We start from the raw sequence: 16,973 nt of genomic DNA, 5'->3' as shown, positions 1-16,973 counted from the left end.
AGATGCAGAAACTAAATAAATGCTCCAGCTTTAGAGACCAAGGAGATGCTAAGTGAAAAATTACAGAATCTTCACTGTTGACGAGCAAGTCTTTAGGGACTGACTTGTCTCATCCTGCCTCTGCAAGCTAATACACGCAATTAGTGAAATGACCAGTGAAACCATCAACACAGAAATATGTATTTCTTATAATGCTTATAGTAGTTGTATTTTCCTCTGTGAAGGCACAAAAGCAGAGAGAGCCCTTCAATGAGAAACTCCTGTTAACAAAAAGTACTTGGGAGAATTGAGATTAGTGGAATTTTTGCTTAGGGGTTGAAATAGGATTCGCACTTTCAAACGTATTGTTTTTCAGAAAAATTATTCCTGCTTTTGAAAGAAAAATGCTGCTTTGGCTAAGAAAATATAGAAAACCAGAATAAACCAATAAAACCCTATCTGACAAGCATGTTGTAAGACAGATTCTTTTTCCTCTGTGAAAACAATAGCTTTGGAGAAGGTCCATATTGCATCATTAAATGATAACTAACTAAACTGAGGGCAGCGGTTGGCACTGCTGTCACACGCAATGAAATAATACTCTCCCCCTGAGGAACCATTTCCAACTGACACAACTGAGCTCACACCAAACCCTAGGTATTTTTTACGCCGTCAGCTTATCTCTGAGTCATTATGATGCTTTTATATTTAGGCAGAAATCTAATAAATGTCTTTTATCTAACCAGCTGATATGTGTCTCTGGTTAAGCATGCAACATTTGAAAAGCCTTCTTTGTCCAGAAAGCTACACAGATTTTTAGCTATAGAGAAGTGTGAATGGAACTGAGGGCTTCTCATCACTCTGATACATTCAGAGTCAAAAGTCCCTCTTCTTCCCAGTGACTTCCAAGCAAATGAGTAAAATCATAGTTACAAGAAAAAAAAAAAAAAAATGGCAAAAACAGACTGAAAAAATAAGAACTACCATTGTTGCTCAAAAACCAAATCCAGTATTTTTCAGGTTGGACAAACTTCATATCCCCACCTCAAGATTTTGTAAAATACTGCACTTTAGAGGAAGATGGCTAAAGCATTACTGCTTTGTAGTATTTTTAACCAAGAAGATTCAGAAACCATGGGTTCAGAAAAAAGCAATACTGTTCAAAATCCCAAGACCAAGCCCCACCCTAACTCTGACAGTGCATCTAATTTTCAAACACTTACCCCACTGAAGAACTATTTTTAAGGTATGTGTATTACTTTGACAATGATAATATTCTGGACAGGCTGTGAAAACGACCTGCAGAAATTCTGCACAACGTATACATGGTGCAGGCAGATCCAAACTAAAGCCTCGGGTGCAACCCCCCTGACCACAGCCTGGATCCAACCCCTGCAGATGGTCCCCATTTTGAACAACAAGGTGAACCTCAGCCTCAGATGCCAACACCCCTCCACCTGGCAGGGCTGAAACCTGAGTGAGGATGGATGTGGTGGGTTCAGAGGTCTACCCTGAAAACTTACTGCAAGAAAGTCAAACCAGATTAAACTCCAGCTTCAAAAGAAATAAGTCTTTCAGGAGAGGATAGGATGTGGGAACGGAGGCTGTTTTGGCAAGTGATGGCCTGTGACATAGCCGAAGTCCTGTTACTCATTCAATTGGTTTGCTGCTCCTGGTATCGCCCCCTCCAGAAACTGTCACTGCCAGCCACAAGCAATTGTAAAATAAATTTCATGCGATGCTGTTGTGTGTATTTTAAACTTGACATTTGCTTTTGTTCCTCACTCAAAAGTATCAGCATCTTAATCAAACTGTCCAAGATCTGATACCGTATCTCCCCTGTTTTTACTTTATTACAGTCTTTTTTCTATTTTGGGGCGGTTTCTGAATGCTTGGCCCTGAAATTCCCTCCCCTCAGTCTTCAAAATTCTTCCTGAAAAATACCTCTCTGTATCTGGTACCCAGTTACTACAATAATAGTCACCTTAGAAAAACCATAAATACACAATCAAATAGGATTCCGTTCCAAAGTCCATTAAGTCAGTAAAAATTTTTCCATTGACTTCAATGAGCTGTGGGATCAGGCCCCAAAATACTTGAAATACATTTTTTCCATCTACAGACTGCTAATACAGAATACATTCCATTTTTTTACATTTCTCCTTTAACATCCCTGCCCTGATTCCCTTGCCTTGAGACACCCATTGATGTGTTAAGATGTACATTCTTCCCGTGCCAGTCTCTTAGGTGCCAGATTAAATCCCACCCCTACTGCAATTTGGTATAATGCTTATTTATTCCCTTTTCCATAGCTTTCATCGGAAGGATGTGCTGGCTTAGTTGTTTGGTAAAAGTCTTTTAAACTCTTTATCTACTTTCTGTTACCTGTCTGCGCAGAGGGATTCGCTTTGTCAGCTTATGGACAGCGGGCTGGCTGCTGAAATCAGGCTTCTTGGTGGTGTTCTTCATGCGACACAGGATGACCGTCAGCACCATGCAGGCAATTAAGAAGACCCCTATGCAGTAAATTGCTATTTCCAGGTAGTCAGGAGATGTCGGGTATTCTTTTTCTTTTTCAGGAGCTAGATTGGAAGTTTTTAGGAGGGAACAATCATGCCACAGAGTTAGCACACAGTACAAGCATCGTTCGGTACAGCGCTTGGAACAACTTGAAACGGTAAAATATCAGCAATTCTTGTAGTGACTGGGTGACATACAGAATACTGTGAAAGTTTGGGTCATCTTCTGATCTGAAAGTAATTGCTCTTCTTTCTAGACTGCTGCTTTGAATTCTCTGTTTGCCACTGAGTGTGAGCTTGTACATGTATGGATACATATATAGACATATATATGTGCCTGCCTAGATAGGCAGATACATATACATTGAAATAGTGCATGATCAAGAATAAATTTAGGGGATAAGAAAAAATTGAAGTGTTCAAACTAGGCTCAGGTTCATTTTGTTACTCAAGTCAAACTTCAAAAGCACGGTAACTCTTTTTAACCAAAAAAAGACACATTTAAAGATAAAATACGCAGTTAACTGACCTAAAAGAAAAGTGTCTAAATTCACAAAGAGACATCTGGGCTCGAGTCTGCATAGCGCGTTTATCCAAAATTTTGACTGGCATTTCAAAATGCAGCAGCAAGGCGGGATGAGTAGGTCTCCCACCACGTTTCTAAACCCAGGTTAGGGGTTTCAAGGGTGTTTCAAGGATCTGGGCTGCTTAGCTGCTTTACTCATTGTTGTTCATGCCAGATGTCTAACCCCCCTGAGGTCCTTTGAAGAGCCCCGTGTCAGATTAAAAAGCATAATGTAAGTGAAAGCTGAATTGCTAACAATATGTTAATTAATGAGTCCTCTTTTGTGAGGACTGCATATTTGAAGTAACCCCATCAGTGGTTACTAGTCTATGAGATTAGATTGTAGTGGGAGTGGTTTCTACATAGCTGTTACTCTGATTGAAACCATTTTGAAATTATCTTCAAGACAGTTATATGTGCAAACACTGTCCCTAATCCCTTATCTGGGATTCAACCCCCGGATAAACAGCATTCCACAGCAATCAGCGGTCACTCCGCAAGCAATGCACGTTGCAGCTGAAATTTTCTTGTGCCTCACTCTAGGCTTATAAAAATAGCTCATTCAAGAAAATCAGTTTAAAAAAAAAAAAAATGCTGTTCAAGCACTTGCAAAACGCAAACACTGCTAGCAGAAGCAAGCTCCACACAAGTATTGCTTCGCCTGCTTGGTGACAGACCAGGCAGGCTCGGTGTTCACATAAGAGTGAGATGTAATAAAGTTGCCTTGTTCAATAAATTTTAATAAAGGGTAAGAAACTATTTGCAGAAAGTGGGAACATTTCACTCCCGTAATATGAACCTCAGCAATATGCACATGCAGGTTTTGTACCTTTTACTTAGGATTAACAATTAATAAATGGTAAGCACAAGATGACCCAGCAAACCTCAGGAGGTTCATGTTTTTTCAAAGGAACTCCTAAGGCAGCTGCCAACAGTTATAAATGAGAAAATTTGACTAGTGTCAAAACCAACTACAGTTACATCTTCTAACAGCTGATAACAATTTTCAGGCAATAAAGCACATTGATGTTTGTTTCTTTTAAGGACAGAAACATCATCAACCCCAGAATAGCAAGACATGCTTTGCAGTAAAAGCAAATGACTACTTGTTTTTCTTAGAGCATGCAATATTTAAAGATGCACAGAGCCGATTCCCAAGATATGGAAGGCACTGCTTCTGTACACAATCCATTGACATTAATATTAGGATTTCCATAAGAGATCTGCATGATAGGTAAAAATGAATTTAAGCACACTGAATCGTTCTGGTAGTCTAAAGAACCAGTACATGGCTGTGGCCAAATTAGCCCCATAGTTTCACAAGAAACTTTGAATTTCCTCCTCTTGAAGAAGTTTACAATGATTAATGTGCTGATTTTCAGTTATCTCACTGAAGTGTTAAGGAACTGCTGTTCCTTAGCATTTCTAACGAACATTTAACAGATGTAAAAAAAATTTCAATTAGGTGCAATAGCCATTCCCCCCACCTTTTGTTGCTGTTGTTAAGTTTTTGGAGTTGCAAATAAGTGACAAAACAATTCATTGGCTTGAGACAACTGTGTTTAAAAAAAGAAATCATTGTAAAAGTCCTTTTCTGAGACAGAAGCCGTGCTAATTCTGCAGCAATCAACAAGGGGAAACAAAAAAGAGGAAAAACCACAGAAAGAGAGCAGTGTATACCTGGCAGAACTGTCAACCATGCAGTGTGAAAGGATATCCCAATAGAATTACCCGCCAAGCATGTATACTCCCCAGCATCCTCAAAAGTTACATTCCGTATATAGAGAACCTCAATTTCTTTGTCCGTGGTGTTAACACCGGCAGCCTAAAAAAAAACAAAAGAGGGAAGCAAGAGAAAAAGCTAGACATTGAGAGAATTCTTGTGGATAGGGAGATGGAGCCACAGGGCTTTGCACTTTGTAAAGGCAGAGGTGTAGAGATGCAAAGCTCCTTTCCCCATCCACAATCCCTCATCCAAAAGGCGTTTACCAACAGGTCCCAGCTCACCTCAGAAAGTAATCAACACCCTTCACCAGACCTAAACTCACCACCTAAACATGCATGCAATCAAATGACATGGAAAAATTAACCCACAAAGCTTTTTTTTTTTTTTTCCTTCTTCTTTTTTAATAAAAGGAAGTTGAAGAAAAACAAAGAGAAAACAAGGTAGGACAGAATGCAGGATCCTTCACATGTAGTTACCTGTTTCAGAGGAAAGAATTTACTATAAAAATACACTCTGAAGGATTAAAAAAAAAAAAGAACTTCTGCTCCAAAAGACACAACTTAGTAGCTAGCTTATGCAGTGTACGGTCCTTGCACCACCCACTGCAGTACACTTAAACACTGTATGTTGTGCAGTGCTGTCAAATCTCGTTTTAATCTGAAGTCTGGTAATATTTGGTGGCTTGCTTAGAAGCACAGTAGACGGTATCTCAGCTCTTCTTCAAAAAAGATTAGCTGTGGCTCTCAAGGGACAGGGAGAAAAACTGGACCCCAAAGGTTCAAGAACATGGATATGGAAATAAAAGATATTTTCCTAAGTCTTAGAGACTGAAAAAAAAAAACAACCCTGTAAGTTTTTTCTTTTTTCTGGTTTCCTTCCAGACTTGCTAAATCTCTGTCTTGACAAGTCATTACACACCAAACCAATCAATGTATAAGACCTGGAACATTCCAGCTGTCCTAAAATGGGCACAGCAGGGCATCTATGTCAACATCTCTATGATGGACATTCACAGAAATTATTGTTTCCTGCTTTTTGTCTCTGTTCCATTCAAAAATGTTACTTTGAAATAGATGATGACGGAATAAACACATTTTTACCAGACCATTTTAAAGCAAATTTAGTGAGAAGTTGTAGTCACATTGTTGCCAGTCCTTACTGTTACTGACGGGTCATTACCCAGTTAGTAACGGGTGAGTAACAACCGGAAAACCCTCCCACCCTGCAGTCACAGGTCATGTGGGAAGTTGTAAGTGACTACACCGACCTGACTCATGCTTCAGTGGGTACTTATGTGCTTCATATATACACACACACACGCGTATGTATATAAATATACACTAATTAGGCCATAATTATATTATTCAATGAGTACCCTATACGTGAACTGCAAGGTAGGCAGAATTAACAACAAAACTGGACAGACATAAACACACAGACACAAAAACACCAAACACAAGAGAGAACACAGATCAGCATCAGAAAGCAGTGCTTACGGTACACACAGAATATTGTGGGAATTTTTCCATGGCTGCTGGTGTAATACCAGTTGCATCACCGAAGGAGGATTACACATATACCACAAGGCCAAAGAGTTATCCTACAAGCTGCCTGCAGTCTCCCAAAGCACTATTTTTTTCCAGCTTCTACATCCAGCTTGCTTTAAAAAACATTGTTACCTTGTTTACTTGGCAGAACAGAGAGCCAGGCAGACTGGTTGGCCTCCCCTATATAATTGGAGACCTTACAAATATATTCTCCAGCGTCCGCCTCTGTCACATTGTACAGTGTCAGCACTTCAGCATTGGAACTATTTATCCCCGAATGCTAGAATAGACCAATAACACAGGAGAACAATGTCACTGCTGCCCAAAACGGACACCAATCTGTCTACGGTCCCACCACCAACACGTCATAAGAATATGCCTTCCACTTCGTACAGGTATCAGCGTCAAAACATTGAGGGATTGGGGTTTGTTGGGGTTTGTTGTTATTTGTTTTTTTTTAAATCCAAAGCATTGCATGAGGAGTTAGAAAACAGCGGCATGGGGGAAATAAGCACCAGGGCTAGTGCACCGGCTGCGTGGAACAGGACGGTATAGAGCCGGCTGTCCTGCCTGCCAGCATGCTGAGTTTTGGCAATGCCACCCAGCTTGGAAAACTGGAGTTTCCTTGGTCAGGCTTGCTCAAAACGCCTGCCGGCAGGAATGACACCACCAATACGCCAGCAAAAAGTAGACATCTCTGCAGGCTCAAGCATCCAGAAAACCCAATCCTGCCAACAGGGTTTTGGCAGCAGGTGTCATGTTTACTTTGAAACAAAGAGGCTGAAGAAACGTGAAAGAAATGGAGTAGATTGTCCTGGGTATGTTTTGGATGCGTTCTACCCACACATAAATGTCAACGATGTTCTTTAAGAGGGTTTTCATGTGAAAATGAAACATTCAGAAACGGAGGACTTCACGGAAGTAAAAAAGAGCAAAACAGTGTCTATAAGCCGCATAATTAGCATTTAGACAATAAATGTTTATCTAACTCATTATTTCATTTGTCACATAAACACTTCCATTTTCAAAAGAAGCTCAGATCTCAAAATTCTTGGATTTACATCAAATAAATTCAGCACTTTAAAGAAGTCATCACCATCGCCGGCATCTGTAAAGCCTCACCTTTAAAACCTGAAGATACGGCAGTCCATCTGGTCCGTATTTACTGCCATTCTTCTCTACATGTTTTATCCACTGAATATGAGGTTGAGCATCACTGTAGACTTTGCAGACGAACTCGACGTCACCTCCGACGACCGCAGAGGCATTTGCTGGAAGGCCAGCTTGGAGGATGGGCCGATGGGGTGATCGCTCTGTTCGGTGGGGAGGGGGAGCGAGAAAGAGCAAGAGCAAGAGAGAGAGAGAGAGAGAGAAAGAGAGAGAGAAATAAAGATGCATAAATAAGCAGAGCTGCCAAGAAAACTGTAAGTGAACTTGAGCCAAAAAGCCCTGTAAGCCTGTTGGCTGACTCCTCTGAAATAACACTGCAGCCAAAACGTATAACAAAAACTACAGTTCAAAGGAGATGACTGAGCGCTACACTTGTAATATAAAGAATAGCTATTTGGGGGGAGGGCAGAAACCACACTTAAAAACTTTAAGCATTTTTCCATAGCATTTTCATTTTCAACTCAGCAAGAATTAAGCAAAATACCTTCCTTTTTTTGGTTGGTTTTTTTTTTTTTTTTAGCTATTGTAGTAAGTATCTCTGAGCTTTAAAACATTCTAATTGGACTAAACCTTCACAAATTAAGAAAGATTATGGATTCATTTTAAAAACTGATTGGTGTGTCAAAATTTCTCAAAACTAGCAGCAGAAGCCTCAGCACTGAAACACCTCACGCAGGATGCAGGTACCAGACGGCTCGACTTTTCAGAACGCTCTGACCAGTACTACCACGATAGCCGCTCTCTGCTTTACCCAGACACAGCAGCAGAAACACCAGTTTGTTCTTATTCTGAGCAGGACACAGGCAGTTGTCTTGAAAACTGCAGTGTATTTAATGTTGAGCTAATAGAGCTTTTAATCTATAGACTTGCTTAAGCATTTCTCATACGTTCTCAGTCAAGCTTCCATCACTGAATACACAGTGTTACAGCACTCTGTATCATCTGGGTACGCTGAGAGCCATTGCAGCCAGCACTCTCAGCCCAGTTTAGTGGATGTGATATACGTAGTCTTTGGGGAAAGCATCAATGGGAGCCTCGCCCTCAGCTATGTCAGTCAGGCACCTTTCCATCACCCTCACTATGCCTGATCTAACAGCTCCTAAAATCATCTGGGTGGTGGGCAGGGCATGAGCCAGCTCCCCAGCCTCCAGGGCCACCAACAGCTTTTTATTGCTGGACAAGGCAAGTGGGCAAAGCATAAATACTTAATCTCTTACACAATGTTTGAATGAAAAGTCCTCAGTATGGCAGCCCTGGTTACCAAATTGCCTTATGACCCAGTGAGCGTGGCGGACAATGCCACCCTCCCCAGAAAACCTTCAGAGAGCTGCAGTTTCATCAGCCTAGCTGGGAGCTCCCCACCTTCTCCATGCAAACTTAATTCTGTCCATTTCATTTTACAAGAATGTAAAGTTAATACTGACCTACATAGACTTTCAACCCATGAATTAGAAGTGAAAAGCCCCTTGCCCATCCCCAGCCCAAGCTGTCCGTTCTCCCCTGCTCCGGGAATTCTTTTGAAGTGAAAAAGAGTGGACCTAAGTATTTATTTTTAGAGGTTGTATACACTGTAAAAGCTTTGACATTAAGAGCCAAGTCAACTGAATATCAAATCAAGCGCTCCTTCTTAAACGTACTAGTTTCCAATAAACTGTTTCACAAGCAAACATTGAGAGTATAATAGGAAATAACGATGCCCATGGAACAATGGGATCTTTTATACAGTCCAATATATTTGGCATGCAGCAAACATCTACTGGGAATTTATTCACTGAGGCTACGCTGGCAGCATACTACAAAGCAGCAGTCTTATTTTACTTGTGGCAAAAGTGCATTTGTGTTGCAGTTATTAAATTATTCCATGGCTATGTGTGTCATTCTCAAAGATCTAGGAACAGTTTCATATTCTTTTTAATTTGTAAATTACAGTAGAACATATAAATTAATATTTTACATTTCTGGAGAGAACTTTTAGTTTCTCACCTTATACTAAATAAGCTCTAATTCCATCTCCCTCCCTCGTTCATTTGGGTACAAAAACAGCAAGGAAAAATCTCTCTTTAATAGAAACCTTACACCATCTTCCAAAACTTATTACAGCTGCCTTCAGTATAAAATGAAACCTTAGAGAATGTTATTTAAAATGTTTTTTAGAAGTCAGTAGGCCTCATGTTTCATTTCTCCACATCAGGGTTTGATTTCCTTCGTGACCTTATTCTCTGCCCTTAAACAAACCAGAGAATGAGGCCTGAAACATCTTGGAAAAGTTCCTACTATGCCAGCATCAACACACAAAATGCGTTTAGTTTACCCCGATAGCCATCAACGATTTAATCTTTTATTGATGACTGTCAAACATTTCCTTTACCAAAAAAAGAGGAGGCAAAGAAGTAAAAGCAGAGTTCTTATATTCTTGGTCCCAAATTCCTTTAAAAAAATTAAATAAAGCGCATGTACATGTATAGCCATTTGTGAAATTTCTTCTCTAAGGGTAAACATGTTAAAAATAAACTTTAGTTGCACTTCAACATATGGAGCAATGATTAGTGTTCATCAACTCCCCCACTTCAGCAGAGGGGAGTATTCCTATGCCCACACAGGCACACAGCACAGAAGAACGTAACCATCATGATGCAAATTCAGCAGGGTTTCCTGACAAACCTGGAGTCCAAAGGACCACAAGAAATACACTCAGTATTGGGGGAAATCACTACGGAGGGGGAAGTAGGGAAAATATGTAAATAAATATGGAGATACTTCCATTGATTACAAATGACCAGGTATAATTCTGTACTATTTCCTGGGAATAGTCATTTTGGGATATTACCCTGTCTTTCCTATTTCACTGCATGCTGCACGCATCTAAGGACTCTGCTTAAGCACAGGTACTGTCAAAACCACGTTCATAAATCCCACATCACTATTTAGCATTTAAAATACAAGCTGTACATTGGTAAGCAGATATCATCACTCAAACATCTGGCTATGCTAATATTAGATGGAAGCAGTGTGTTCTTTTCACTGAAGACCAGCAAAAGAGTCAAAGTTACCTTTAAAAATAAAAATCTTAAAGGCTAGTAAAACTAATTTTATCATTAGCCTTCAATAAGCTAATAATTATCATCAGGTTCATCGCTAAACTACAGTGATCATATACATCTCGTTATTTAACTCAGACAATAGTTCCATACAAAACAAGTTGGCAACCAATCCCATAGCTCTGTAGCCCTACTGATTTCAATATTCCCCTTGCTCATTAATACTGAATTGAATCAAAACCTCAAGAAATCAGTCTTTGCTACCTGATCACTGAAATGTCAGTGTTCTGCTCTGCTAACACGTTTCAAAACCAAGTCAACAGCATATGCTATAATACAGAAAATCAGCCCATAGATTAGCTGTCTTTAAGAATGATAAACATTATGTTATAAGGACCATAAAAAGTAGTAGATACTAATTTTATTACCATACGTATTAGTTACTTAGTGAACTACACACAGATCTACAAGGCTTTTTCAGAGATACGCTGTCTCAAACAGACCTTCCTGGTTCAACTGAAACGTAATAGATGTTTAAAAGCAAATATAATGGATGTTGATAACATTGCTTAAAATGAAAAATATTTTCTGTACATTGACCTGAAAGTAATTAAGCCAGACATAATTACTTACAAATCTCCACGTGTTATTTTCATTTTTATTCTAGTGCTTCCTCAAGTTTACCTTTATAACACCTTTTAAAGAGAAAGCATGCTTAAAGGATCCCACCTTGAGAGACCGACACCAGCCTGCTTTCTCTAACTTGCAGCTTAGATACAAAACCAACATCATCCCCATTTGAGGAGTAAATTATGTACAAAAGGTCGAGCAAAAACAAATTGCTCATGGGAGGAATATCGCATTCAAGGCTACAAGCATCTAAACTGTACACCACCACGAAAGTGCCTAAGGTTTGAGCGTTTCTGCTCAGAATTGCTCGAGCAATTCTGCTTGTTATCTGTAGACAAACAGACTCGCTATCTGCAACGATGACTGACAGACCTGCCCAATGGCTTAGAAGAAACTGTTATTTAGCCTGTTAATGTTAAAACTTCAAAGTACCCTCCTCCAAGAGAGAAAAATGCAAAGAATCTAAGAAAGCTGGAAAATTCCAAGTTTCAAAAAAACCCTGGCACAATAGAAGGAACTGCCCAGGAAGCTCCCAGCCCTGCACGACACATGGAGATGGGCGTGAGCCCATCCTGCCACAGATGCTGGAGGGAGAAGCAACTGGAAGAACTATCCTGGAACCAACTACTGGAGGCTGCACACTTCACGAGGAGTCCTGAGAATCGGCTCTTTAAGAAGCGTAAGTCTCTGGAGAGGTGGTTCCTACAAAAGGGCCTCATCTCTCTCCCACCCTTGGCTTAATCTCCTCCAATTTTTTTTTTTTCTTTTTCTTTTTGCTGACCAGCGGCAGCCAACACAGAGGGAAACCAGGGAGGAGAGAGCCAGGAAAGTCGCGATGCAAAGGTACGAGGTTAAGATGCTGGTGTACGGAGGGGTGCGACAGGGGCCAAACCCGCAGTTTCACAGTCAAGAGCGACCAGAAGATGCGACCCCACCGCTCCAGTCCTAGCGCGAGGGCTGCAGAGATGGAAAAACTGCGGCAAGAGAGGCTGCTCGCCAAGCACGCTGGCGGAGGGAAGATGTAGGGCAGGATTTGGTGCTGCCAGAGGCCGAAGTCGAGTGTATTGTGACTGAAAGAGTGGCTGTGCCGCCACTGGAGTGCCTTGGCAGGGAGCGGAGACAACAACCCCGGAAGGGGTGAGCTCTGGGCCCAGCCCCAGGCCAAGTCTCCTTAGCAACCTGGCTGGGCCAGGGGCTGGAGGAGCTCCGGCAATTGTCTGCCCAAGCCTCCTTGTCACCCCAGCACAGACAGTTCGGGACCTTTCATGGGAGCTAAAAGCCAGAACCAAAGCCCATTGAAGTCAGGGGGAAAACTCACATGGAATTCAATGGGCTTTGGATAAGGCATCTGATTCATTTGGGAAAAAAAATAAATAATGAAAACTACTCTTATTTTCTCCTTTTGAATGTGCTTGTTTCCTCTCCTTGCAAATGTGCGATTCAAGTGCAGGCTAAGAAAAATAAAAGCTGAATAGCAAATGCAAGACCAAACATGAGTTCTGGGGACAAGGCAGAGATCCTCGATTAAGCAGGGCGAGGGAGAGGTGACAAAGAAAAAAAATTATCTAGTTCTTTTTCACAATTTTTAATTAGACACATTTATCAGAGACTTTAATACCAGTTTCATAATACTACTGACTCCTAAGGCGTCACCTAGATGGCTGCCACCGTGAAGCCGCAGAGGGCTCCCGCAGATGATGCCTCTCCGTGCACCAGCAACCATTCAGGGTCGATAGCCCCTGGTAGAGGTTCTGTGTATGCAATCATCACTGCATAAAATCTAAAACAGTTCCAGCTGTCTCTCTGCTTAACTAAAAACACAGAGCTGCCATGCCCTCTTCTTCACCTGCCCTGGTCAGCACAGCACGTTCGGCTCCAGTTGCTTCTTCTTGCCTGACTCCATGCTCGGGACGTCTTCGCAGCAGTCTGGACCCCGTTCAGTGAAAACATTGCCCATTCCCAACCACCTTCCTCCTGATCGTGCAACATCTGTTGCTTTGGAAAACGCTAATTATCCTGTAAATTATGGGTCTCAAAAGCATGCTACTGCATTTGAGGCCAGACTGAAATCACAGCCTCTTGCCTTGGCTTTGGCTTAGCATCCCAAACTTGCAAGACTGACTCTTAAGCCTTTGAAAAAATATAAATAATATCAAACACAGCTTTTTCATCGTACCCTTGGACTGAAATATTTCTCCCCTGTGTTTCTTCTTCACCCGGTACGCAGCACTCTCCCACCATTTCCACTGAGCCGTGTACCCAACACGGGAGGTCCCACAAGGCCCCCGAGGTCTGGGAGCACACCACAGATGGGGGAACGCATTGCTACATGGCTCTGTCCCCAAAGCAACTGCGTGTGTCCTCTCCGACCCAACAATGCATCACGTCTGGGGATTCCCTCGGCAGATACTTTACAGGCAGGTGAATATCCACCTGACCCACGGACAAGCCTCGTGGAGTGGGAAGCCAGTGGCATCACCCAACTCTGGGACACCCAGAGCCTCCTCCTTGTGCCCTCTTCCAAACTATACCCACGGAATTACCAAAACTGCTCCAACAGAAAATGCAGTTTATAACGGTAACTTCTCAGGTGACTTAACCATCGCCTGGAGTTGACAGGCAGGTGAAACCTCTCAGGTATAGCTCCAGCTCCCACAGGAGCAGTGCACGCCACACCACCTCAAAGCTGAAATATTTCTTCTCAGAAGTGGCATGAACGACCGTTTCAGACACAGTCTGAGGAAACAACTCTCTCTACCTGTGCAATTCACTCTGTGCTCAATTTTTGGCATCCCTGTTGAGACTGTACACATAGGTACTATTATTGCTGGCTCTGATGATGTTTTTTGGTGGTATGGATACCTACCACTGGGTGAGGGCATCTACTAAAGCCACTGGGAAAACCAGAGGATATCAGTCCCTCATCACTACCCATTCAGGCTAAATATCAACCACTGAAAGATTAAATGTTTGTCAATCCCTCACCATGCAGCAAGCAAAGACCTTCCAAGTTTCTGTCCTGCCCTAGCTGACAGCAAAGGAACCAGTTTGCAAGGAGAGACACAAGGATCACTGTCCTTCATGAAAGATTCCACCCACACGAGCTGCAAACCTGGCCTCAGTTTACAAGCGCTCAGAGACTGCATTAATTATTGCTCTCTGAATTAGAGAGCCCTTTTGAGGAGCGATCCAGGAGCAGCCAAGGCACGAGGAATTGCAACTCTGATTTCTCCATAAATCCAGCATTACCCAAGTTCATACAAAGGGCCTGATTTGAAACTACACTTGCCCTCCATGCCCCTAGGTGGAGTGGCATAGGAGGGGTCTAACCAAACAGATGTCAGAGTCCCCACAGGAATTTCCTCCTTCAAGGGAGCCTTCTACGCTTGGGCCAAGCCAAACCTTCGCTTCCTTTCTCCAGCAATAAGCAATTGCTTCTGGGGGCCTGCGCTCTATGAAATGCTGGAAGGAAAACACCGCAAACTCCACCATTTGCTCCACAGTGCAGAGGAGGAAGGTTGAGGGCTGGCTGCTCTTGCAAAAGATCAGAAACAACTGAGCAGGTGTAGGCAAAACGCCTCTACTAATTAACGTAAATATACACTCTATATATGTGAGCCAGGAGCTGAGCAGCTTCTACCAGCTGCACGCCAGTTTGGTTTCCTTTCTGCGTAACACAAAGCACTGCATGTTGTTGATGGACAATTCAGAAGTACTGCTGAACTGCCATGTTCCATTTATACACCCCCCTCAAATCATCGCTCCCCAGGTAATCTATACACACCAAGGTAGCGTCCACAGCAAGTCAGGGACAACGCTCTCCTCCCAAACTCTGCAAAATCAGATGTTTTCAGGCTACAAGGATCACTGTCACTAAACACTAAGAGATAAACACCAGCCTGGCAAGATTCCTGGATAAAGAACAGGAGCTTTTCAGGCAGACTGGGAGAATAGCTTACGGATCAGACCAGCATTATGAGTGCTGATGAAATCACGCCTTACAAATCTTGGCATCTTTTATCAGTAGGCATTAGCCAAGAAACATTCACACTATTCAATGTTCCTGTACAGCAGGACTCTCCATGTATAGCATTTCCCATTGGCCCAAGGCTACTTGAAGAAGTCACCTCAGCGGCCAAGAGCTCAGAGGAGTATCGCTGCAGCTGGAGCTCCTGGCCCTCACAAGTGAACCCGGCGAGGGCTGGGGTCTGGAGCACCGCTGGGATCTGCTCCTGCAGGTGGGACTGAGGAGATAACCTCCATAACCACTTCCTAAATTGCCTTTGTCCTTTACTTTAGAAGCCTTTTATATAAACTTGAGGCATTTCTTTCTGCTGCTGTGTCACACACTTCATCATTGCTAACTACTGGGCCCAGACATCCACCTCTGCTTTGGTTTGCAGATCAGTTGGCATACAGCGAGACCACAGGGAACCAGACTCCACATATTCCCTGCTGCCACTGAATATTTTCCCATAAAATTAAACACAGACACCAGAAGCAGACCCATCTGCTACCCACAGCAAAAGCTATGCCGCCCCATCCAACTTCCTTGTGCCACCCATGCCTCACCTACCTGAGCCACCCTACTTACCAAGGCCAGCCCAGTAAAAGGCAGTGCCTTTTTAAAATCTTCACGGAAACTAATCAGGTGCATTCAAACTCTTTGTCCTTGGCTTCACCACCTTCACCTCCAATTTGAAGTAGTTTCTCCAGCAGGCAAAGCTCCCACTGATGTTATCCCATCTGTTTCTTTGGATAGCTCTACAGCATAGCTTCAGCTTGCTGTCCTGTGTGCATTTGAGCTAAAAATCCATCTTTGCTTAACACCTTTACAGCACAAGTTCATCTGCACACCTCTTTCACATGGCAGCAAGCCGGGGGAAAGAAAGGAAGCAAGGCTGACATATTTGGCTTGATATGAAGCCCACTGATGTCAGTGAAAACGGGGGGTGGGGAGAAATCACAATCAGAACTAGTTAAAACATGTGCTTTCAAATCACACTTACATTAGAGGGTTAAAAGAGACGGGAACAGCCAGCAAGCCCAGGGCTACGGCAGGCAACATGAATGCTCTTGTTTTAAAATGTGAAATTATTAACAGGTTTTTAAGACCAGTTCATCCTTAAAGCAAAGGCCTATTGTCAGGCTGACACAGAGTGTGTTTCATCAGCCCCGCGGAGCAGAAAAAGTCATAGCAGCAAGAGTTGTATAACAGCAATCTTGGAGCTCGCTTGCGGTACCCCTCACATGGGACATGCATAAGCAAAAGCTTCATACGTGTCTGAACAAAGCAGGGAGAGGCCTTATTTTAGTATGAAAACACACGGGACCCAATCAGAACAACGAGGAGCTGAAATTTCATTGAAATTCTTTTCAGTGTACCCTGAAAGAAAAAGGCTGCAAGAAAATATGAAAACTAACTTGTGACTTCTCACAGAGAAATAGTAAAATTTACTGTTCTGGCCGTTTCCAGAGACTGCGTTCGTTTTTTACACACAGAGATACCATCCTTGGTACTGTGCACAGCTCCCAGCACTCAGCTGCTTTATAAGAACCAGAGACAACACTGGGGTCCATTGGACTGGGCTCTCCAGTAGGCTCTGCCAAAGGTTTACTGTATGCCTGGCAAACAGCATCTCTCCCACAGGGATGATGTCCTCTCCCAGCTGCAGTGAGCTTAAGTCACCAGTGCACCCGGTGATGCCATAAAGCACACAGTGGGAGTTATTATTGCTGTTGTTATTGTGACCCGACTGCATATTTTTCATCCTCCAAATTTCCTTTCCTAAAAACAGC

The 16,973-nt window shown here is 42.5% G+C and overlaps 1 protein-coding gene across 12 annotated transcripts in view; it reads right to left on the bottom strand.

The window, feature by feature from the left end:
- FGFR2 (fibroblast growth factor receptor 2) overlaps positions 1 to 16,973 on the bottom strand; it is an 87,952-nt gene that overhangs the window by 25,851 nt on the left and 45,128 nt on the right. For 5 of the 12 annotated variants that reach the window (XM_037399547.1, XM_037399548.1, XM_037399542.1 and 2 more), the window contains 3 exons: positions 7,459 to 7,649; positions 6,469 to 6,616; positions 2,359 to 2,561 (listed from right to left, as the gene is read on the bottom strand). In XM_037399547.1, coding sequence (XP_037255444.1) covers positions 2,359 to 2,561; positions 6,469 to 6,616; positions 7,459 to 7,649 — 542 coding nt within the window. Of the gene's footprint in view, positions 1 to 2,358; positions 2,562 to 4,743; positions 4,889 to 6,468; positions 6,617 to 7,458; positions 7,650 to 16,973 lie in introns of all 12 variants that reach the window. The other 7 variants (XM_037399544.1, XM_037399550.1, XM_037399552.1 and 4 more) reach the window with 4 other exon arrangements.

This window comes from Falco rusticolus, chromosome 9 (genome assembly GCF_015220075.1).
Source record: "Falco rusticolus isolate bFalRus1 chromosome 9, bFalRus1.pri, whole genome shotgun sequence".
Classification (NCBI taxonomy): domain Eukaryota; kingdom Metazoa; phylum Chordata; class Aves; order Falconiformes; family Falconidae; genus Falco; species Falco rusticolus.
This window is presented reverse-complemented; position numbering and strand designations above follow the sequence as displayed.